This window comes from Pagrus major, chromosome 4 (genome assembly GCF_040436345.1).
Source record: "Pagrus major chromosome 4, Pma_NU_1.0".
Classification (NCBI taxonomy): Eukaryota; Metazoa; Chordata; class Actinopteri; order Spariformes; family Sparidae; genus Pagrus; species Pagrus major.
In genome coordinates, this window is record NC_133218.1 from 13,675,394 (window position 1) to 13,699,659 (window position 24,266).

The window sequence follows — 24,266 nt, forward strand, 5'->3', positions numbered from 1 at the left end:
ACAAGCCATGTCCAGAGTGCTGCAGCTCTTCTGACACTCAGTACCATAGGTCCCAGGTTGAGCCGTGGAGCAGTCAAAGTAAACCATTGGGGCCATGCAAGATGGGGCTGGGTAATCAATAACAATGGGATAAGTCATATACGCAAACCCTGTCATTCAGCATGTATATATACATATGTATCTATATATATATATATACAATACTCAACAGGCATCTGCAATAACTGACAGAGTGTCAGTGACAGGTCAGTAAGAGGTTTAACACTTCATCATTATATCATTCACATTCAGATCAACAGTTAAGCGTAAAAGCATTTACATTGTGTATGGTTATTAGAATTAAAGGGATTGGATTATGTGGAAACCTACATAGTTCACCAGTCCCTCCTGAGCAGCTGAGAGCCCCATGTCTGCAGATACTGAGAGAACAGGTAGGAAGGGACACGAGAAACAGAGTTAATGTCATCAGCTAGAATCGTCAAATTCAGTCTTTGTCTGTCAATAGAATTCCTTAATAACATACTGTGATGTTCTCTACTGGCTGCAATGTCCTCTCACTTAATGGATTACCTTTTAGGCCCAATCCCAAAGCCTCCCTTCAGGCCCTGAACCCTCAAAGATTTAGCTGACATAAGTTGGTTTGAGCAAGAGAGGCTGCAAGGGGTTGCAATGGTATTAATAGGAATGGGATAGTGGACATTTAGAAAATGTATGTTAGTGAAAAAAAAGTTATGATAGAATAATTAAATCAATGAAAATGTAAAGAACTTGACTGCAAATCAAGAGCGTCAATAGTCTTTTCAGTTGAATATGGATTCTTGGGGATCAGGAGACTTGGATTATGTCAGAGGAGCCGTATGGAACCATTTTATGTTTTATGTCAGTTTGTTTTTTTTGTGTGTGTTTTTTTACATTTTAATGTCCCCATTTACTTCACTGGTTTAGGAGAATGCTACAACCCTGTTTTACTGTGAAGCTTCACATTGTTAGCTTCTGTGGACTACAAAACTTCATCCAACTTTCCATTTGCATGGGGGTGAGTAGATAATGACTGAATTGACATTTTTGGGTGAGCTCATCCTTTAAGAGGGCCATCATCTATTATCTGTTTTTGTTTTTGCGATGAGACATTTTTTATATTACAATGCTATGAAGTGTGGGTAATTCCCAACGCTTGCAGAAATGCATACTTATAGTGTGGCCATAAAGTACTCAACATGTCTGTGAGAGAGCCTTCATGCAGTTGACAATAAACCCTGGCAGACCGGGAGCACAGCTCAAAATCTGTGAGTATGGACACTGTCAATTGGCCTTAGACATTCAAGGTGTATTCTAATGACTTTGGTGATTTTATTATTAATATTATTTTTATTATTTTTATTTTTATTATTATTATTATTATTATTATTATTATTATTATTATTATTATTATTATTATTATTATTATTATTATTTACCATGTACCACCATCTTTGCTGACAGCCTGTCCAGCAGGAATAATGGTGTCTTTTTCATAGCAGGGACAGCTCTCACTGGGCACACATATCCCAATTTCGTTCTTGTAGGTTCCCTGGGCACAGCCACAGCCATCCACTTTGGGGAAAGTGGTCTGGCAAGAGTAGTCAACCTGGCTCAGGGAAAGGCAGGTACGATTGCAGCTGGTCATGTTGTAGTCATACACTGTACCTGCTGGACATGATGCAAGGAATTTGCCTGGTGGGAGAGATAAGAGTTGATTGAGAATGTATCTGCCGGATGAATCACATTTTGTATGTAGGTCAATTGTTTGTTGTTGCAGAAAAGTAATGGCAAAAAGTCAGACGGTGCAATGAGTGCAACTGCACCCGGTCCTGCAGGCCCCCATTATTACAATAGTACTTCGATGGATTTGATTCAATACTGTACAAGCAACTTTGTATGTGCTGTGCTTAATCATCACTGAATCTTTAACTGCTGCAATAAACAAACTAATCATTTCTTTAGTTTGGATTTGGATTTGCTGTTGTTCCATGTGATCAGCTGTTTATTACAAACCCAGCATCCCTCTATTACCACAGTAAAATAAAAAGGTGCTTGGTTTTTTACTCACCACAGATTGCCGTCCTCCAGCCACTGATCTGGATTCCTGCCTCTGAACAGGCGTAGACATACGAGGAGACTGCAGCACACATGCAGTCCTCACTTTTGTCACAGTTACAGCTGTCATACATGCAGTTCTGTGAGGAAGCACAGTGGGCATGGGCTTAATAACAAGGTCACTGTGGTTTAAGTTTAATTTCATTACAGCTTTGTGTGTGAAGACGTACGTCTTTGTATGTGGAGGGGCTAATGACAGAGTGGCAAGGAGCAAACTCTCCCTCGGGATCCGTTAGTTTGGAGCACCAGAACTGAGCATAACTCTCTGAGAAACAGAATCATACAGAACTGAAATGTTTACAAAACATCATGTCCTAAAATTGTCATGGATAATTGTAAAGTGTGGTATGGTGTAGTTTCATTCATACTGTACGCTTTTACATGATATGATTTAACATGATAAGACTTTGGAGGAGAGTATAGCTGTACCTCTGCTGATGCCCTGGCTACAGGGGTGTCCATAGCGTGTTGTGATGTCAGGGCAGCTGGCTCTGGTTTTCCATGTGTTGGCAAACGCTCCAGCGGTACCCTCCACCAGCCCACTCATCACCTTGAAGTCATCGCTCATTATGTTATTGAAGTTACCACACAAACCTGTTGGATAAGGTGACATACATTTACACAATGTTAAAAACCAAAAAACTTTCCCATCACTTTTGTTCTGAATATAATGGGTTGATTAATTTGTAAATACTGGTGAACTCATGATTAAGCTACACATAAAAATGTGGAGGAGGCCTTTTCCATAAGGAGGCATACCAGAGGTGGTTCCTTTAACTGAAGTGTCAGCTGAGATGAAGACCTGCATCACGGGAGACAGCTGGACCATCACTTGTATGCCCACCTTGGTGGTTATGAGGATGTAGAAGGACGATGGCTTGAAGGCCCTCAGCTCCGCTGCAGCATCATTGAAATATTTCAATTTACAGCAACTTGTTCAATCAGTCACATAAATACTCACACTACTGTTAGATTGTGGTCATTCTCATGTTCATGACATTACATTATTATGATGCAATGAGTTTTATATGTAGTTGGCATCTACATTACGACAGTGGTGTTGCACTCAAAAACTGGGGGCGCCAAATCACAAAGAATGCCAACATTGCTAGTGTAGCTTCACTTCTTTTTTTTTAATATTAAAAAAGTTGCTGTGTGTGTTCTGTAAAACCATTTGAATAACTCACGTGTAAACAGGGGAAGCTGAGAATGGATTCGGTTCACAAGGATATCCCCAGATGCTTGGATTTTGACAACCTGTTGGTTTGTGGAAAGACACATTTTGATTACACGCTGTGCGTGTGTGTGTGTGTCTGTGTGTGTGTGTGTGTGTGTGTGTGTGTGCGTGCGTGTGTGTGTGTGTATGTGGTCTTGTTTGCCAGACCCCATAATAAACATAATTAAATTTCAGGTTGAGGACTTGGGTTAAGGTTCAGCATAGGGTTAGGGTTAGGGGGCAGGAAATGAATAGAATAACCCTAATACCAAGTTCACAACAAGTTGCAGCCAATGAGAGGAGACACTCCTCTCTACCTCTCTCCTCTGCTGCCATCTGCAGCAGCTCTCTGAACCCAGTCTCATCTGGCATCTGTGTTTATGGAGCGGGTGCAATAATAGCAGGGTTTCTATCAGAATAGAGTCACATACTTGGCTTTTCATGTCAACGTGAATCCTTGCTGAACAACAACATAACCAGGCAATTTTCATGTTTTCAGTACAAAAATAATCCCATTATAATCCATGGCTGTTGCTGATCAGTCATGTAGTGTGAAAACCACAACAACTGTAAGACTGACTACAAGGCAAAACGTTGTGTAGTGTGAACAGGAATGACGACTTTCAAAGTCCTCTATTGTGTTAAAGCCTTAAGTGTGTGTGTGTGTGTGTGTGTGTGGCTGGTGCTTACCACAGAATTGCTGTACAAGGCCAGAGTTACTGCTCTGAGGCAAGTCCGACTGTCAGCCAGACCACACTTGACCAGGTCCACCAGCACAGTGTAAAGGGAGCTGTTACTTTGCTGCAACACACATTGGGACAAAACATCAAAACTGGCAACAGCAGAGTAAGTTAGATACATCACACTCATGTCACCAACCACAAACCTTGTTTTAGGATAAAATCAAATAAGTCTGTTCATTAACTATTAGAAGGAGTCCATCTTACAGCACATTCATTACATCAAATTCTGCAGTATGATGATGTGTTGGTCATTCTCTGTGCACATGATTTGTCAATCCGTGCTCTAGGTAAGTAATGATATAACTGCAGTATGCAATACTACAGGTGATGGTGTTTGCTACCTTAGCCAGAACGTAGGAGCAGTCCCCGTGGAAGGTGTAGACTTTTCCATCGAAGGTGTTGATGTGAGCTCCTCCCTCCACAGAGCAGGTTCCTGGACAGTTCTCCTCTGTACACTTCCACTTGCCACTCTCACAGACACTGTCAGCACACACATACACACAATCAGCAAAAATATTCATTGGCAGCAGCTATATTATTTATGCTACAAAGATTTATATTAAACTTGTGCAACATCTACCAAAGGACATTTTTTGCTTTGAATCACTGCATCCTCCTCTGTCTGTCGTGTATACAGGAGGTAAGATTAAATTGTCAGCTTGGTTGGAATTAGGCTGGTTGAGTGTTATATGAAGCATGTTCCAGGCAGAGGAACACAGGTGAGACTGTTGCACTCCTTGCTGAGCAGGCTTAGTTTTTCATTGTTAACAACAAATTAGGAATGAAGAGCCTCATGTCTCCAGACATACTACATTATGCATGGATCTTCATATGTCTGCCACCTGCAGCTACTGAAGGAAACCACACCAAGCCCCCCGGAAGGACCTGCCTTCCTCCCTGCTCTGCCCTGAACACACATGAAGACAACTGACAAGCTGGTTGCTAACTATAGAAAAGTTCAGGCTGAGTACTGTTCCTCAGGCAAAACGTAACGTTTGACGGTGTTTTCCTTCATTTGCCTTTGCTAGTAGTTCTTGAACACGCTGGAGTAACTGAAGACCAGTGCAGATATGAAACCTAGAGTCCTGGTGTACCATTTAACTTCTTGTTAGCAATGCTGGTCTTCAAGTACTAGCCCTCAAACATTGGTCTCAGTCAGGTCCAGACTTAGACCAGACAACATCAGGCTTCATTTCAGCTATAACCAATTGTTCTAATGCTCTGGACTGGAACGCATTTAACTGCAAATTTGAGAAACAAAACAAAGCAAAAAAGAAGAAACTAAATAAATTAATACATTTAAAAATGATTAAATCAAAAAATGGAAAATTAAAAAGGAAACTAAATAAATACTTGTATTAATACAGAGTTAAATAATTGCAGAAGTAAATTTAAGCAGCAATATTAATTCATGTCACATTTTAGACTTTTATTAAAGCCTACATTTTTCATTTGACTTTTGCTGTATTTATTTCTGATTTTGGCAGTTTGAATCCTCCATAAAGACCATGACATGTTTTCCCTTTCAGCTGTTAATATGACTTATGAAAAGGAGAAATACAGATCAACATTTTTCAAATTAAACTAATCTACAGTAAACAGGGAGGATGAGGAGTTTATCCTCAGTAAAAATTCACTGTACTTTTCTCGGTAGGTAATATTGTGATTCACTAATAATTTAAACAAACTCTAAATGTAAGGGTTTATTATTTTTTTATTTTCACACATCACAAAAGCTAAACAGTAAGGATATGATCACTAACTTTTTTTTATTAATAGGAATTTGCCCGGATAAATGATTAATACGCTGAAGTACAAACTGAATTCAGAAAGCAGTTCAAAAAGAGTGAAATATCTTCACTTCAGTTGTATTTTGTTGTATATGATACTTCAATAAGGCAAGCTCTCATCTCACCAGCTTCTACAGTTGTAAGAGTACGACTCTCCTGATTTGTACACTTTGCCGTTGTGCTGACATGGACACTGATCCACTGCAACACAGCCAGTCCCACTGATGTCATCAAAGACCGTTCCTGAAGAGGGGAGGAGACATCATAATAATCATGATTATCATGTTCTTTGTCTGTGACGTCATGAGACGTGCTTGTAATCTCATGACCATAGTGTAAACTGTGTGTGGATACCAGCAGGGCAGCTGCAGCCATCCTGGCAGTGGCTGTCACATGTCTGGCTGGTCTGAGGGTTGGAGCAGCTGTCAGGACATGTACTGCTACACTCCAAGAACTCCATGTTGTACGGACATTTCTTGTCTGTGGAAACAAACACTTGAATGTTGCTGTACGAGTGACAATCAAACAATTCTGCAAACATGAGGCAGACAACAGTGCAACTCATTCCTGTAATGCAGGGCCGAACATTCAAATGAACCCTTACAGCAAAAAGTTGCATTCCTCCACTGCTGGGGCTTTCCACCTGCATGGACACACTGTCTGGAGAACTCTGAGATGGTTTTGCAGAGGACGGAGTCAGTATTGTTTGCAGTGTTGCACATATCAGCCTTACAGGCTTTAATGAAGGATTCCACATCCAGACGATCTCGACAACTGCTAAACGAAGCACTGCTGAATATCTGCTCACAGAATTTCTGAGAAAAACAAAATCAATCGATCAGTTACTGTATAAATATTCAGTGTGGAGTCCATACAATCTATAGATACATGTATGATTTATTTTGCTTGCATACTGTTTTTAACTGTGTGAACACATACAACAACAGTTTGGTGGTGAATGATGAAGGATAGTCGAATATTTGGTGTGCTGGAGGAGAACGTGTTTTAATTCTGAAAGACTTCTCATAGTTTTTCATACAAACCTCACTCTTGTTATTTGGAGAGCCTCTCCAAATATAGATAAGCTAGAATATAAATTAAACAGCCACTTTTCTGCATTAACATGCTAAAAGAGCGTTCATTAAATGCATTGAACATGAACTGAACATTTCCATTGGCACCTGATGAACTAAAGCACCAGTTGACGTGCTCACACTCTAGTGATGATGGGTCTTTATCTGCAAAGACCTTTCATCTGCTGGCATTTTGCAATTTTGTTATGTTCACAGTGTTTTTGGGCGTTAGCCTTTGGGCACTGGTTTGCATCGCCCAGCCAAAAACAGCACATGGGGGTAACGTCTGGACTCAAACAGTAGTGACCAGGTTACATTGTTGTCTTGTCTTCTCTGATCTGCTGTGCCTGTGTTATGAGCTGTAGGTCTGTTTGTTTGTTAAAACAAGGGCTGGGCTGAGACACTCTCCCTCTCTCTCTCTCTCTCTCTCTCTCTCTCTCTCTCTCTCTCTCTCTCACACACACACACACTCTCTCTCTCTCACACACACACACACACACACACACTCTCTCTCTCTCTCACACACACACACTCTCCCTCTCTCTCTCTCTCTCTCACACACACTCTCTCTCTCTCTCTCTCTCTCTCACACACACACACACACACACACACACACACACACACACACACACACACACACACACACACACACACACACACACACACACAGAGCAGAGATCCTAACAGGGACTGATGAAGAAGTGTGCACTTTGGATGACTTTACACAAAATGCAGTGTTGTGGCACCTTCCTGCAGGGAGAGCAGGTATGAGTGTGTTTGATTTGATCGAAGTGTTTTTCTTTTCAAACTCAGCACAGATAAGATAGAAGCATCTTCTGCTTCTCACATGTGACTTCATGAGATGTGTTCAATATAACAATGGATGATAAAAAGTGAACAGTTACCTTATCGTCACAACTAAGCACTGGTTTGAGCTCAGGCACTTCACAGCTCTCTGTCGGTCCGTTCACCTTGTAGGTTTCAGCAAAGTCTGTTATAGACAGTGGAGCTCCTGCAGTATTTCATGGTCAATCACACAACAATGACAATGGTATGATTATTCAGCCCAGTATCTTGCAGTTGAGAAACATTTACTATAAATTGCAGGAATGTTCAACAATTTCAGGTCAACAGGGAAATATGTTTAACAAATATTTTCAAATATTTAAGTGCACAATGTTTTTTCTGTTAGGTAAAGTAAGCTACCAGCTCCTGTACTGTTTTCTTGTTGAACCTTGTTAGGATTATTTTGTCCTATGGCTAAACTCCATTGTTATTATTAACGGCATATATCAGAGTGTTTAAGCCACAAACCTTGGTGTGATCATGGACTCAGACCTGAATTTCAACAGCCACTCTAAGACAATTACAAAGTCAGCCTACTATCACCTTAAGAATATGTCCAGGATAAAAGGACTTATGTCTCAGCAGGATTTGGAAAAACTTATCCATGCATTTATCTTCAGCAGACTCGACTACTGTAATGGTGTCTTTACAGGACTCTCTAAAAAAGTAGATCACATCACTCCAGTTCTTTCATCTTTACACTGGCTTCCTGTCAGTCAAAGAATAGATGTCAAAATCCTGCTGTTGCTTTATAAAGCACTGACTGGTTTCTGATCTGCTGCTACGTTCTGAACCATCCAGACCTCTGAGGTTGTCAGGTACAGGTCTGCTTTCAGTCCCTACAGTCAAAACTAAACATGTTCAGTTATTATGAACCACATATCTGGAACACACTGCCAGAAAACTGCAGGTCTGCTCCAACTCTCACCTCTTTTAAATCAAGGCTGAACATTTCTGTTTGCCACTGCCTTTCACTGAAGCAATTTAAAGGCTTTGAACTACACTGTGACTTTCATTCTTTAGTCTCGTCTCTTTTAAACCTATTCTATTTTAGCTTATTTTCCTATTTCTTAATTTGTTTTAATGTTTCGTTTCTTGATGTCTTCCTACTTGTTTTTAATGTATTTTAAATGCAATTTTTAATTTCTTTTAATGTAATTGTTATGCCCCTGTAAAGCACTTTGCGCTGCCTTGTGTCTTAATTGTTCTATACAAATAAACTTGCCTTGCCTAAACAGAAAGTGCTGAGTATACATGTTGAACCTCAGCATATTTCTTTGACCTGAGAATTATTTTTCTATGTTATAGAACAGAATATTTGAGAAGAAGAACACAAGCATTCGACAACATTCCATCCCAAATTAGAATGTATTAGAATAAGATGAGATGTTTGGCACAGCAGCAAAAGGGCACAAACAGTGTGCAAACAATACAGAAAGTAGCAGCGTGAGGTAAAAATAAAATAGAATAAAAAAAATATATGTATACTCAAATAAATAGATAATGAACAATAGAATAGAAATACTATATCCATTAGTAAACCACTTGCCTTCTAAAAAGCACCTTTCCAGTATGCATCAGAACATTCTCACTGCCATCACACATTTAATGACAGTAATCTCGTGAGTCGTTGCCTTCATTCACTACTGTTATTCCACAATGGTGAATGTCACCAAATGGGTGCTTATTTTGTCTTGGAAATCATGTATTTACTCATTGTTTTATTATGGACACAGTCTAGAATGGCATTGATCAGAATGAAAATATTCTCTTGAGTCTGCCTTTTCTCTCTTAGGAAGGACTTAGTGAGAGAAAGGAGTTACAGGCTTTCATGTCTGACACTTTGGAGACACTTTAATGCAGCTGCTAGCTCTGGAGATTACACAACTTTATGCCTCTTAAAAACCTCACATGACATCATGGCAGCACCAACTGAAACTAAAACAGATGAATCCTGACTGAGGCTGAAAGGCTGAAACTGTTGTCAACCGTGTCTCTTTAGTGTAAATACAGACCAGAAATGAGTGAGTGCTCACACGTGCAATTATTATTGGATTTCTAAATCATTTAATAAATTAAGTTAGTAAATCATGTCAATTGATCAAGCAATAAGTGTTAAATATCATAACTATAAGGACTATAAGCACTGTGATTCAAAAATAGGGTTGGGGCATGTCTAACATTAGAGAGACTGTTCACACATCAGTACTGAGCTGTGTCAATGTGAAGATGGTAGTTGTAGGTGGGTACAAGTTGCTTTTCTGTGTTAAATCTACGGTGTATTTTTCCTCCGTAATGCCAAAAAGGATCTTACCGTTTTTCGTGATATCATTGGAAATGCTGTCAAAGTTTCCACAGAGTCCACACGTCTGGTTCTGGTATTTGATATCTATTTCAATCTGTGAACACAACACAAACAGACTTTTTAAAGCTTGTTATTAGCAAATTACAAGTGAATATGTTAATTACTTCATAAAACAGGTTTTTAAAATTTCAACACATTAATGAAAATCTAACATGTCATTTTTTCATTTATATCCATTTGGGAAACTGATATAGGAAGATACGCTGCTCTAAATCTGTCCAGGAACCTCAGTGTGCGATGTGTCAGCTCTGAAATGATCAAACTTTTGGCTGTAGCAGTGTTTGGCTAGAGCAGCTATTACAGGAGAGTCAAGCGTTTGTTTTCCAGCTGGTGCATGACAAGTAATTTAGTCTGCAAATAAAGAGAACATATTTGTAATGTCAAGATTCAATTGTAAGATCAAATATTGTAACTGCTGCCTAATGCCATCCATCAGTCTGAAATGAGGAATGTATTAACTATAAAAATGTCTCCCACCCAACCTCAGCAAATACTCTTCTGCTCATGAAGTCATGCACACAGTCAAATATTTATTGAAACAGCTATGTTTGCTTTGTGGTTTTTCAGGCTTGGCTAAATACTATTGTTTGCCTATCTTTCCAGGACATACAGAGTCACCAGTGACTCCAGGGTTAAGTTAAGCCAGGGGCCAAGGGAGAACTGACTTTGGTGTGGATAACACAGCTGACATTTGTAACGTAGTTTTAAATTTTTTCTTTGTTTTGTTTTTTTGTTTTTTCTTTTGACCCTGGATGTCTTGATTTTTTAGGGAGATTTGGGTGACAATGGCCATAGCTCAGTAGTCACAGCGCTCATATGTTATCAGAGAGTGTATTGCAGTGCTACACTGCTGTTAACTGCAAGGTGTTTTACTTTACTGACCGAAAGCACATTTTTGGATTTTATTTAATCAGCTGGCCTATCACATGTTGTTGTCTGTGTTGTCCAATATGATATTTTTCTGTAATATGATTACATTAGGGTAATTTATGATTATGAAAAACCCAGTTAGGTTTACAGTTATTAGTCATTTTAGACACTAAGTTCAACAGTGAAATATCTTGCCTCCATTACATACCTTTGTCACAAGTATTTGATAACCATATTTTAGAGACCACTCAAAAAAATGTGTGTACATCGGCTGATATGTTGATATCTGAATTTTTTACTTCCTAATATTGGCATCGGCATTGGCCCAACAAAATCGAGTACCATGCTCTAGTTTGCATTGCACCAGGAGGAGTGATATCTCCACTCTAAAGGGAGCAAACAACTATGAAGCTACTAGTTTAATGAATGGATCGGGCTGAACTATTCAGCACACAGTGCACCACAATGATATGGTTTCAAAAGCTTTTTGACATCAGTGGTTTTCAGTAGCAAAGAGGGATAAGCTCTGAGACTGTGGCAACAAAAGATAGACAGATAAGTTCAGTGTTCGTTTTGGTCTTTTCATGGGGTTTGCTGATAATATTATTAAAATAATGAGATATCATCAGCCTAATCCTTTAAACAAACAACCTGACAGCTTAAGTGCGTTTCTTTGTATGCATTTGCATACATAAGAAGCAGGTGTCAGAACAGACTCATGCACTGGAGCCAGATCCTGTTGAGTTGTTTACAGCTGACTCATAATGTTTAACTGTGTCAGTGTGTTTAAAACCCAGTGAAAATACAGCTGAACACAAAACCGAGGACAGACGTGTGCACATGTAGGAGTGTGCCTCATACATCCAGGGAGTCATCCAGGTTCCAGATCGCTTTAATTCCCAGCTTAGCTTCGACAGTGATACTAGATGTGGTCCGCTTGAGATTCACCCCCATTGTGGAAAATGGCAGAGAAACCCTGCAGTAAACACAGAGAGCTTGTGTGAATAAAACAGGAAGCATCAGCGGAAAATGACAGAAAGTCATAAGGCTTACTTGAGTGGAATAATAACTTCAGAGTTGTACCAGCATGTTAGAAGATGCAGCTGCTAAGTACCAATATTGTGGCCCAATGACAAACAAAAATTATTATCATTTCATGGCTTCAAAATTGTTAAAGTCAAAAGACAATGTGACGTATTTCAAGGTAACATTTTCACCATCCATCATCTTTTCAAATGCTATTCAATCAGGAATCAGTGAAATTATAACAATTTGTCATATTCCCTGCATTTATAAGACTTGCAACCTGAAACACATCAGTTCAACATTTGAGCTTCCCAACCTGAGCATGATGTCAGAAGAAAAGGGCTGTGAATATGGTCTGACTGGACGGATGTGGGTCTGTGGCGTGCGACACAAGTGGACATGTTCATATAGCGCGGCTCATGTGAGTGTGCGTCATCAAGAGATTTGGTGTCTTGCCTTTTTTTTCTCAACCGAATATCAAATGAATGATACACGGACCTGTTTCTGCTGACCTGTTCTGTTCCAAATGTTTTCATTTGCACTGATATGGAAGAGGGTCTTATTTAACATGCTTAATTACATTAATAAACTGCCCATTTACAATATACAATATTTTTTTCATACCAGACAAACTGAGTATTGATTTCTAGAGAGAGTCTCTATTACTTCTAGATTCATATTTAAACTTTTATGCTCATTTTTGACATTGACTTTTTAACTGACTTCAGTCAGTTGGAAACTGAGGCGAGTCCTGTGCAGCAGCTGATCATAACTTTAGTTTATTGGTTACTTTAACAATGAATAACTAATGCTGACTCACTTTCCAGCCCTGTTCATCCAAGAGAGGAAGGAATCATCCTGGGACAATAGTGTGTTCATTTCATTTCACTTCACTTCACTTCACTTCACTTCACTTCACTTCACTTCACTTCACTTCAATTCAATTCAATTCAATTCAATTCAATTCAAAGGGGGCTTTATTGGCATGAAAGTTTAACAACAATGTTGCCAAAGCATCTGTCCAAACACTCGGACAACAATTCTCTGTTTCATTTCATTGTGCCCGTTCAAAGATAATCAATACATCAACATATGTTATGCTTATCAGTTGCCACTCAACATTTTCATACTGAATTAATAATGTTTATCAGTTCACAGCACAACTTTCATGACAGGGCGAGAGAGAGAGAGAGAGAGAGAGATGCAGGACCCCATGCCAGCAAAGGCCGACTGGAGAATCACCGCAACACCTCCTCCCTCTTCATCCTCATCAGAAGTAACATCTCCTTCTTCCCCTGCAGCCTCGTCAGGTATAACAAACTTTCTGAGGGTTTAATTATATGGTTAACGCTTTACAGGTTCAAGAATGTAGGCTAGGAAAAGAAAAGACTTGTCTTGGTTGGGAACTGACACTCTGTTCCAAATTAGAACCGAGTACTGAAGCCGAGTACTGGGTACAAATACATCTCGGTTCCGCTTATCGGTTCCTGAATGTGACATACAAATGAATCAGTGCAAACAAAGATTACTTGTATCTGCAAGGCCACAGCTCATCTGGCTACCTTCCAGGACCTTTTTTCCTCTGGCAGGAGTCAGGCCCTGTTACGTCACGCGTCAACACAGCAGCGAGCTGGAGAGCTCGCGTGCGTGACTAGCGTGTCACAGCAGCAGTCACAGTGCAAAAGATGGACTATGGACAACAGTCAAAAGTGTGGCTTCACTTTGTAAAAGAAAAAGACTACAAGGCAGAGTGCAATGCATGTGGGAAGTTCATTAGCTGCAAGTCAGGCTGCATGTTAAATCTGAGGAAACATTTAAGGCAGCATGGCATTGATGTAAACGAGTGTACCGTGTTTGATGTCAGCGGTGCGTCAGCCTCAGCCCGTGCCGGCACAACGCAAGCATCTACATCCAGCCATCTTTAACACGTCCCTCTGGTGTTATGTTTTATTGACTTTATGTGATTGCAGTTAGTTGTTCCACTGAATGCACTTTAGTTCCAGCATATTGAGTGTGGGTTTCCTTTTGTAATGTTGCCTGTCTACCTTAAGGCATCATTGCTGCTGCCCAGTGTAACATAAAGTACAGTTATTGGCGTCGGTCAAGGCTCCATTCACCTTTGGTTCAATAATGGCAGTTTGACATTCACTCTAATGTTTTGTAATGCACGTCTGTGTGTGGATGATACATTTTTATTTACTTTGTGAATGTTCAGTTAACACTTAAAGAATAAAGATATTTTTTATCAAAACATTTGACTTCTTTTTTTCCACCCAATATTGGAACCGAAACTTGGAATCGATAAGAACCAGGATCGATAAGCAGATCGGAACGGGAATCGATAAAATTCAAACGATAACCAACCCTTGGTTTCACTGTGTTATTGTTCTGACTATGACATTGTCTCACTGGTCGAGACCAACCATATTCTGCATAATAAATAAACCTTTTTTTTAAAAATGAAGCACTGAAGCATTCAGGAGTCTGATGTGAAATGCCTTTGAGAAGGGCACTAATGATGAACTAATGAACTAACTAATGAAGTAATGATAATGACTAACTCATGGTCTTTTTTTGAAGCTTTTAATCCTTAGTGAATTGAGTTTGGTCGATGAAGATAGGAGATAGAGATAGCTATGTCAGTGACAGCTTCAGAAAAGAGCTAACAAGTAGACTTTTTGTCACTTTTGTTTGTTTTTCGTCGTGCTACTTTGTCAAGGTAGAGAACAAACTTTCAGGCTGAACTCGTCCTTCCATGCAGCAGCACTGGATGCAAATATTTGATTGAACAAAACTCCTGACAGCGTAAACAGTGTCAGTTTGTACAGAACATATTAGGCAGAGTGTGTCGGGGACACATACGGTTGACTGGTCTGTATTGAACTTACCCCTGTCCGTTGAAAACTACTGAACTGCTGGAGAGCTCCAACACAGAACCTTCCAGATTCAAGATGATGCTGCTGATAGTCGGGATGTTATTGACTGTCTTGCGCCTCATCTGGATGTTGAAATGTTCGTAGTTATCCTTACACTGCGAGACCAGGACATGGTTACAGGTGGAGGGCAGCTGGAAGAAATTGCCATCGAAGGTCTTCCAGTGATAATGTCCCCATGTCGTACACACTCGGCCGATGTGAGAGGCATTAGCTACAACAGAATAAACATATTCAAGCATCTGTACAAACTACGATGAACAGTTGAGCAAAAATACAATTTGGGATTTGCATTGTTACCTGAATCCAGGATCTGTTTGTTTAGCGAAGGAATCAGGGTTACTGTAGTAAAGAAAAGAAATAACCAATTTTTAAAAACATTTTTGCACAGCATGTACAGAATATATCAGATATTTTTTTATTAGCACACATCTATCCTTTGTATAATGCTCACAGTGTCTGAAATATTCAAACCTAAGATGCAATAGAGTATTCAGTGATATGGAATGATCTCAGATATCTTGAACTCATACATAAAACTCATAAATATTAAATATCTTTGCTATCTTTGTCTTCTATATGTTTAAAACATTATGTATAACATATGTTTAATAAGCTCTAGAATTTAAGCTTTGGATGAAACTTTAGAAGTCAAAGTAAGTAACTAAGAAAACACATCTTTAGGGTTTCTTATGATACAAGAGGAAAACAGAAAGACAAGAGAAATGCAGAAGTTATCAAGAAGAGATAAAACATCTGAAATCACATGAGCTGAGCGGCTTTTCCTTCTTTTACCATGCACCAAAATGAACTTCTGTTAAAAGAACAACATCTAGTCCTCCGCACTTTGACCTGCTTCACTAATCATCTTGTGTATCCAGTCAGTGTGAAGCTGTAAGCAGTGTTCAGGTCATCTCTCACCAGTTTGAGTGAGTGAGCCAACCAGCAGCATCAAGTAAATGAGCCATATTGTGGGTTGGAGTCCTGCAGTCTGCATGTTGGCCATGAGGACTTTCCTGCTGTGAGAGAACTGGAGGATGAATCCATTTATAACCTGCCAGTCAAGGTGGAGCTACACCTAATCCCTCAGGTGAGAGAGAGAGGGAGAGGGGGGGGGGGGGGGGGGAGTGTGAAGCAGTTCCTATATGTTTGCTCATCAAACATGTCATCACTTCCATCACTTCACTAGAAGCTTATTCACCTTCCAGACCTCTAATGAACTACAGAACGTGGCTAATCTTTTCTCATCAATACAAAAATGTCTGGCAGCTCATCAGGCTCTTACACATGAATGTCAGTGTGTGACAGAACATGGCAGTATAAACCAGTAAATGAGAGTTTAATGCAGAAAAAGTCAATGCTGACTTGAAACATGAGGTTTCATTATATAACTAAACCACCATCATTTAATCATGTGTTGCTCAAAAGTACTTACCATGTTGACATTGCTATAAAACATGTAATATCATGTTCACATTTCATTTTTATGACCTGACTTTCAACATTTGTGAGTGTGAAACCAGTGAATATTTTTATGGAGACAATGGGACAACTTCCAGCCTTCTCCAATGTGTTTTGTGCCCTTGCTAATATGTTAGCGACTAGTATTTTGGTGTGTAAATGTGTGTGTGTATTATGTGTTTGTGTATGTGGTGGTTCTCAAGTTAACAGGTTGCCTTATTCCTGCAAGCATCAAACATGATGTCAAAAGAGAGACGGACTGATGGACTTTTCTTTATCAAACAGGATTTATTTTTCTGAGCGAGGACAATTAAGCCTGCTGGACGCAGCTGAACAGTGATGGCAGATGCATTCCAGAGGCCTGACCCACTCATCTTTGACGGTAATGTCGCCAAAAAACTGATGGATCTTTGAGCAAGGCTATGACATTATAACCGAGGCGGTACACTCTGAAAAGCCAACCCGCACACAAGCATACATTCTCCTCAACTGGCCAGCAAACATGAGCAGCCTTTTGTGTATGCGGAGGAAGTGAGAGAGTCAGGCAACGGAGGACGCATTATTGCCCCAGCAGGCAGTGTCCAAAAAGGGAATCTGGAATGCCTCAAAAATAAATTTTGAGAGATGTGCAGCCCACAAATGAATGTCACTATGGAAAGACACAAGTTCAACACACAGAATCAAGAAGTTGGTGAGACAGTTGAATCATATGTCAGTGATTTAAGAATCAAAGCAAAAAGCTGTCATTTTGGAGATGAAAAGCCAGACAGATAAATCTGGAACACAGTCTATCACTAACTGTAACAACTGTGGAGGAAGTGCAGCTAGAGAGATAAATGCCCTGCTTTTGGTCAACAGTACCATACCTGCAAAAAGTGGAATCACTTTAAAAAGTGTTGCAAGTCCAAACAATAAACAACAGGCAGAGACCGAGGTGGACTTTTCACCAACTTGAGCCTGACCCAGCTGATACCTTTACAGATGAAACATTCTATGTTGATGGTATAACACTGCAGATTGACTCAACTGCTGCACAGAAAAAAGAAAACAATGAAGCTTGTGTCACTGTGCATGTTAATTACAGATCGGTTGAGATGAAAGTTGATGAACGTGTTATCAAAAATGACTGATGAACAGATAAGCGCATGCATCAAATCCATTAATGTGGTTGCATATGGTGGAAGCAAAATCAAAGCAGTCAGCATGTTTAAACTGCTCTGCCATCTAGAGGGACAGATGTACACATTGCCATTCTACATTCTGGAAGAGGATGTTATGCTGCTGCTAGGGCTACGTGCCTGCAGGCAGATGGGACTTGTTTCTTTCAGTGAAGCAGTTCACCAGTTAAGCCCCACTGATGATAATCTGACTGATCAAATCCAAACAGAGTACAGCGATCTCTTTACTCATGAGCTCAGAAAGCTACCTGTAACCTATTCCATGACACTTGACCCAGATGTGAGACCTGTTGTTCGTCCTGCATATCACATACATGTGGCTATGAAAGACATAGTCAAAGCTAAGCTGGACAGGATGCAGACATTGAGCATCATCACTGTTGTCTCTGAGCTGACTGATTGGGTGTCATCCTTGGTTGCCACCAACAAAAAGGACCAACAGGAAATCAGGATATGCATCACTGCTTTGAGAAGACCAGAGAAAAGATACCCCTTTGCGATCATAGACATCATCATCAGAGGGAAAGACGTGGAAGAACACGATCCCAACCTGGGAAAGGTGCTCAACTATGCCAGAGAGGTAACCATAAAGCCTACCTAAAGGGTAAACCTTCTCAAATGCAGATTCAGGCTGGACCAGGTCAGCTACGTTGGCCATGTTTTCAAAAGCTATGGCCTCAAGGTCGATCCCTCCAGAACAAAAGCTATCAGTGAGATGCCACAGTCAGCAGATGTCTCAGCTCTGCAAAGATTTCTGGGGATGGTCACCTACCTTGGAAAATTTATTTCAAACTACAGCCAGCTGACAGCTCCACTGCGGCAACTCACACACAAAGACACTGAATGGACTTGGCATGTACAGCAGCAGAATGCTTTCAATGAACTAAACAGACACATCATAGCCACCAGTTTTGTTTTAGCAGGATGTCCATAAGCCTGTCCGTAAACACTCACTTGTGATGCTTCACAGTATGGACTTGACAGCATGTTTCCAGGAAAGAAAACCGGTAGTGTATGCTATGGCCATGCTAACTGACACTGAAACCAGATATGCTCATATCAGTTCCAAGTATCTGTTATCGGCCTCCTTGATAACTAATAATCTGTATAGGCACATATCAGTCGACCCTGAGTCCAAAGCCATGTTTAGTCTGATGGACAGAAAAGAACATATGTATGAGATGTCTGCAGATGTGTTAGAAAGGGGACTTTTGTATGTGGGGGCCCATTCCCTCAGTCTGTCCATGATGAATGAGAATCTACACACTGATGTGACTGTGACTGTTTAAGAGAAATGAATAACAAACCCAAACATGTTGCACTCTGAATATCTAATCAGTGGTTTATTCAGTGCGTAAGACATCCTAATGTGCACAGGTCCGCACCCATCAGTTAGTCGAGTATGGAGATACAATATGGTGTATTGTTCAGGTGTAAACAGAATGTGTGTTGCTCTAAGGAGGTGAAGGATTGTTGGGTGTTCATGATGGAGGCCTGCGTAAATAATCCACCGTGACTCAGCTCCTTCAGTCCAGGATATGCATCCTGTGGTGCATCTTTAATAAAAACTCTGCTTTGTTTTACCAACTAGAGTGTTTGTGTTGTGTCAATAAGGACTTATGTTCTGCCAAATGCCATTAATGTAACTGTGATGTCAATACAGAAAACTATTATTGTTATGCAGTAAATTACAAAATGAGTCAAATTTTGATTCGTACGCAAAAAAGTAGTTTGTTGAGTAAACAAAAAAGTAAAGATAATTCATTACCTCCAGCCCTGCTTCTGAGTACAGTTTGTACACATTGAGTCTGACATTATGTTTGAGACTGCAAGCAAAGACAGAGCAGCTCAGACTGGAGGGTGAAGAGTTGGAGGATAAGGATTTGACAGGTTGCCTCATCTAACCCCAGACTCTTTCAAACAAGGTCAATAGCAAATACCTTCTGTTTATTTTAGTGTGTAACTCTTACTGCTTAGGTCCAGTTAAAACATCCAGAGTCACTGGTTCTTTGCCAAACATAAAAAAAGCCTTATTGATAAGAGAGCATGAGAGATGACGAGAGAGGGGAGATGACAAGCAGACACAATGACTTGAGCAGGTCGGACTGCAGAATGAACAAGTATTTAAGAATGTGTTGTAGAAAGTGTTTCACAAAAAAGTGACATACAGTACACAGACACATAAAGTTCATACAGAACTCCTCCTGACTTTCTCCACTTTATACTTTCTCCAAAGAAGCAGCCTATATTAATAACTGTTTACTGGATTTGTAAAAATTAAATACAAGTTAATATCTGTAGCAAAGATAATATTATTTTTATCTTTCCTACAAAATGTCCTAAAATAAATAATCATATTTATATTACAGATCCTATTAATCCTAAAGATGACCTAAAAGAAATACAATGATGCTGTCCTATCATATACTAAACAAGCATGATATGGGCACAAAACATACAACTTTTAATGTAGAACCACAATTAATTATTATCATTATTATTTATATTATTATTATTATTACATTGTTATTGTTAGATTTACATGAGTGAATGTGAAAAAGAGAAGTGTGACTGCAGAATCTTTCAATAAGATCATTGCATTATTTGGATTTATTCATACAGAGCCTTTTTTTAAATACATAGTCTTAGACTCTAATGCCATTTTTCCAGTAGCACTTTTTGCTGCGCTGAGTCAAACTGAGCCGCGCTGATCTGCTTCCCCATTACCATTTTTACTGCACCAAGTTGAGCTGAGCCAGCAATGGACCAGCTCTGGAGTAGGGCCAAGCCGCAGCCGCCCCGCCTCCAAGCAGGCCGCAGTGATGTCTCGCTACTGTAGCCGGCCGTAACAAGCACCCATCTCCACCTGAAAGCAATACTGAACTCCTGTCTGTGCAGGAAACCTGAGAGAAAGACGATTTTAATAGTCAGTGTGTTCATCTCTCAGTACTTTTGTAGCTTCTAACTGAATCTCTTTAGTTTCTCTCATCCTGTTTGTTCTTTCAAACATCTGCTGTGTTTTACTGTTTCATCGTGTTCACTTTCAGCTGGTTCTGAGTCATGTTTAGTTACTGCTGCTGAAAACACAACGTTTCCTGTAGTGCTGCTTCATAATGAAAGCTTTTAAATGCCTAAATAACAAGGGGCTTTTATTGTGAAGAAGAAACGTGAATGAAACGTGTTTGTAACTGAATTAGCGGAGCCACCTTGTTAGCGGTGATTCGTTGATAGTTCTGCACAGACCGGGACAAGTGTCATTGGTTTAAGACACACCTTCAAGCAGGAAGCCCGGTTGTGATGGAAATACAAAACCCCAGCCGTGCCGGGTCAAACCAAGTAGAGCCAGGCCGGCAGATGTAATGGAAAAAAGGCATAAAGGACATAGCATAGCCCACTAGCTTCAGCAGCGTAGTACTTGCTGGTTGCTAGTCTTATGATGACAGGTGATTCTGAACGTCAAGTCGGGTTTTGGAATGGAAAGTTTGGAAAGTCTACCTGTATTCCAGGACACATTTCATGAGGCGCTGAAAGGAAACTGGTAAAACGCACTAATGTGCATTAAATAGCAGGCTAATACCAACTTGTGTGTCAGCGGGGTCATTCTGTAAGATCAAACAAATTTTAACCAAACACATAGCTTCTATAGCCTAGAATTAATTAAACGTCATTCTTAATGCTTCGTGTGCTCTTCAAATCAACAGTGCAACACTTGAGGATCATGATGGCCACTAGGGATGCAACGGTAGAGTTTTCCCACAGTTTGGTATGCATCACAGTTTTTGGGCCACGGTAACGGTACGGTTTCGATATCTTAATATAAAACTACTCACACTAGCAAAGGCAATATTGCATGTAAAAATAATTAAAAGCAGATATAGTCAAACCACAAACCTTATTATAAAAAATTAACACTTATCTTAATTGCCTTCCATAAAAAACATATGCATTATCCAATCAAGTTAAACAGCAAACATTATTGTAGTATTGTATTGTACTGTATTGTATTGTATTGTTTGCCTTTGTGTATTGAACCTAACAGGGCGTATTGAACGGTTCAATAAAATATTGAATATTGTTGCATCCCTAATGGCCACACAGTCTGTCGATCTTTTTATATTTGAAAGCCTGAGCCTGCTTCCTTTTCAATGTAAGCTTTTCAGCTCCTCCTTTACTTTGACACTTTCATCTGATCTTGCTGTTGTTCATGCCCGTCTCTAGATTGTTAACGCAACACACAACAGCCCACTTCTTGCAACAATTGTGGCAAGCAGATCACAACAGTTATTTAATTTACATTATGAACAGGTATGACAGCTAGTGCACCCCCCAGAGAGAGATACTTACATGGTCATTGTCACTGTCATTCACCAGAGAATATGGTCCGTAGTCCTCTGGAAAACATAATTCTTAACTTATTTATATGACTAATGTAAAACATAATGTGATTAAAATAATGGTTGTTGGTAATGTATTAGAGACCCCACAGATGATTTTACTGCTTTCACGGGACCCTACCTAGACCCTACCTTATGGGACTTTAGCTCCCATTGGCTCTCACGTAACTCTCACCTTGTGCTTTAAACATCCCACAGGTAAACAGGTTCATTTGTATCCTAATAGGTGATCGTATCATGATTGGATGTGAAACGGGCATCCACGAAAGGCTCAGTCATTCACAAGCAAGGACTCTGTGAAACAAATGATTGTATAAAGGATGGTACTACATGGGCTCATGAACACTTTTTAAAGTTAAACACTTTTTGTTGGGGTTTGTTTGTTTGCAAAGGATTGCATTTTGTTTACACATTGCCCCAACTTTTTCAGAATCAAGGTCATAAATGAATAAACTTAAAGAGAAGGAAAACATAATTAGTCTAAATGTAGCGATAGTAGTTAATCCTCTAAAGAGTCTTTTTTGTGACCACACTACTTTTTTCATTGGGGTGGGAGTTTTGAGAGCACTATTATGTAAAAAAAAATTCTCAGTTAGATTCATAATACTGAAATAAAAATATAATGGCCGTAATTTTCAGACATGGCCTTGCTGATAGGAAAAATATAGAATGAGGGAAGGAGTTGTTGAAACAATCACCTTTTTACGATTACAACAAATACCTTGATGAACACTTTTCAGTGTTTAAGTCATGCAAGTGTGTTTGTTAAAACATTTTGTCTGGAGGTCTAAAAGTCTAACGTGTACCTTACGTTGATGCTTTTATTAATCACATCCAGATGACGGGCATTTTAACATCTCTGAGAGACAAAGTTGGTCTTGCTGCAGAATTTAATGTCACCCTAGTGAGCAGAGCGAAGGTCCAACATATTTCAGAGTACAAACCAGCTGCTTGCATTACATTTATTTGGCATTCACTTGTCCAAAGCAACTTGCAATAAATGCAGTGCATTACTGGTATATGAGAAGTCTGGATGAAATTATTGGCTAAAGGTCCAGTGTGTAGGATTTAGTGGCAATGAGTGATGTGGTTACAGAGTGCAACCAGCTGAATGCACCTCATCTCACCCTCACATGCGTTGGTTGCTAAACATGCAAAAAATAAAGCATAAGTCCCTCCTTTGAACCAGTGTTTGGTTTGTCTGTTTTAGGCTACAGGAAATAACTAAACCATATACTCAACCCATGACATAAACATGGTGATGACACATGACTCCATGGAAGAGAGTCTGCTCCCTCTGTAGATATAAAAGGCTCACTCCAAGGTAACAAAAACAGTTCTTAGTTTCAGGTGATTTACATGAATGAAAACATAATTACGGATATTACATCCCATTAGAGCCCCCTTAATCCTACATACTGGACCTTTAAAAACAATGTTTATTCAGTGGTAATGAGTATTTTTTTTCCATTCCATCAAAAGAATTACATTTATTCAAGGTCAAAGGATAGATGATTAACTAACTGGGCTCGTACTAGTTTTTACTGAGAGAACACCTCTCTTACTTTGATCCACTGCAGGTGTTAAACACGAGGAGTGATTATTTAAGGAGAAAGAGAGACTCAGCCTGTTTTGCAAGTGCTGGATTAAATTGCTTGTACTGGAACCACAGAGTGAATCTGTCACAAAGATTTGCATGCTATATAAATGTAAATGCTTGTGATTAATTGGTGTACCTCCTCACATCCACATGCTTGAATGTGTTGATCTAACTCAACCCGACTCAGCTGTGTATTTAATTGCCACAATTATTATTATTATTATTATTATTATTATTATTATTAAATTGCCTCAAGTAAGGAGTTTTTTATCTGACTCTTTTCAATGAAACATGGTGATACTGATGTTTTTTTTTACTTTTTTTTACTGAGTCTTTCACAGCTACACAGTTCTTCTGCAGTCTAATTGCCTGTGTCTCTAAATCATAGCGGTGTTGAGACGTCAGTCTTGATAATTTGCTTTCACTGACGTATCTGGTTAGATAAATGTTAAATTCGTAAACATCCTTGTTGACCCAAGACTCTATGAATACATGTTCTCTCCACCCATTAGCCTGTGAAAGATCTGACTAGAAGTTGTGTGCTGTGTGGGACCGCCTTGCCCAAAGGCACTGTGTCACTATGGGAGTGTTTGTTGGAGACTTTGTGTGTAACTTTCTCTTCAGTTCTGTCATCA

The 24,266-nt window shown here is 39.6% G+C and overlaps 1 protein-coding gene across 1 annotated transcript in view; it reads right to left on the reverse strand.

Moving 5' to 3' along the window:
- Positions 1–15,995, reverse strand: part of LOC140994834 (uncharacterized) — a 65,403-nt gene extending 49,408 nt beyond the window's left edge. Inside the window, exons 1-19 of the mRNA XM_073464645.1 lie at positions 15,920–15,995; positions 15,299–15,340; positions 14,954–15,212; positions 11,901–12,015; positions 10,119–10,203; positions 7,864–7,970; positions 6,490–6,700; positions 6,240–6,365; positions 6,011–6,128; positions 4,437–4,575; positions 4,043–4,153; positions 3,324–3,393; positions 2,896–3,033; positions 2,566–2,730; positions 2,307–2,401; positions 2,090–2,216; positions 1,458–1,713; positions 370–419; positions 1–107 (exon numbers count right to left, since the gene is read on the reverse strand). Coding sequence (XP_073320746.1) covers positions 1–107; positions 370–419; positions 1,458–1,713; positions 2,090–2,216; positions 2,307–2,401; positions 2,566–2,730; positions 2,896–3,033; positions 3,324–3,393; positions 4,043–4,153; positions 4,437–4,575; positions 6,011–6,128; positions 6,240–6,365; positions 6,490–6,700; positions 7,864–7,970; positions 10,119–10,203; positions 11,901–12,015; positions 14,954–15,212; positions 15,299–15,340; positions 15,920–15,995 — 2,397 coding nt within the window. The remainder of the gene's footprint in view (positions 108–369; positions 420–1,457; positions 1,714–2,089; positions 2,217–2,306; positions 2,402–2,565; positions 2,731–2,895; positions 3,034–3,323; positions 3,394–4,042; positions 4,154–4,436; positions 4,576–6,010; positions 6,129–6,239; positions 6,366–6,489; positions 6,701–7,863; positions 7,971–10,118; positions 10,204–11,900; positions 12,016–14,953; positions 15,213–15,298; positions 15,341–15,919) is intronic.
- Positions 15,996–24,266: the final 8,271 nt, after the last annotated feature.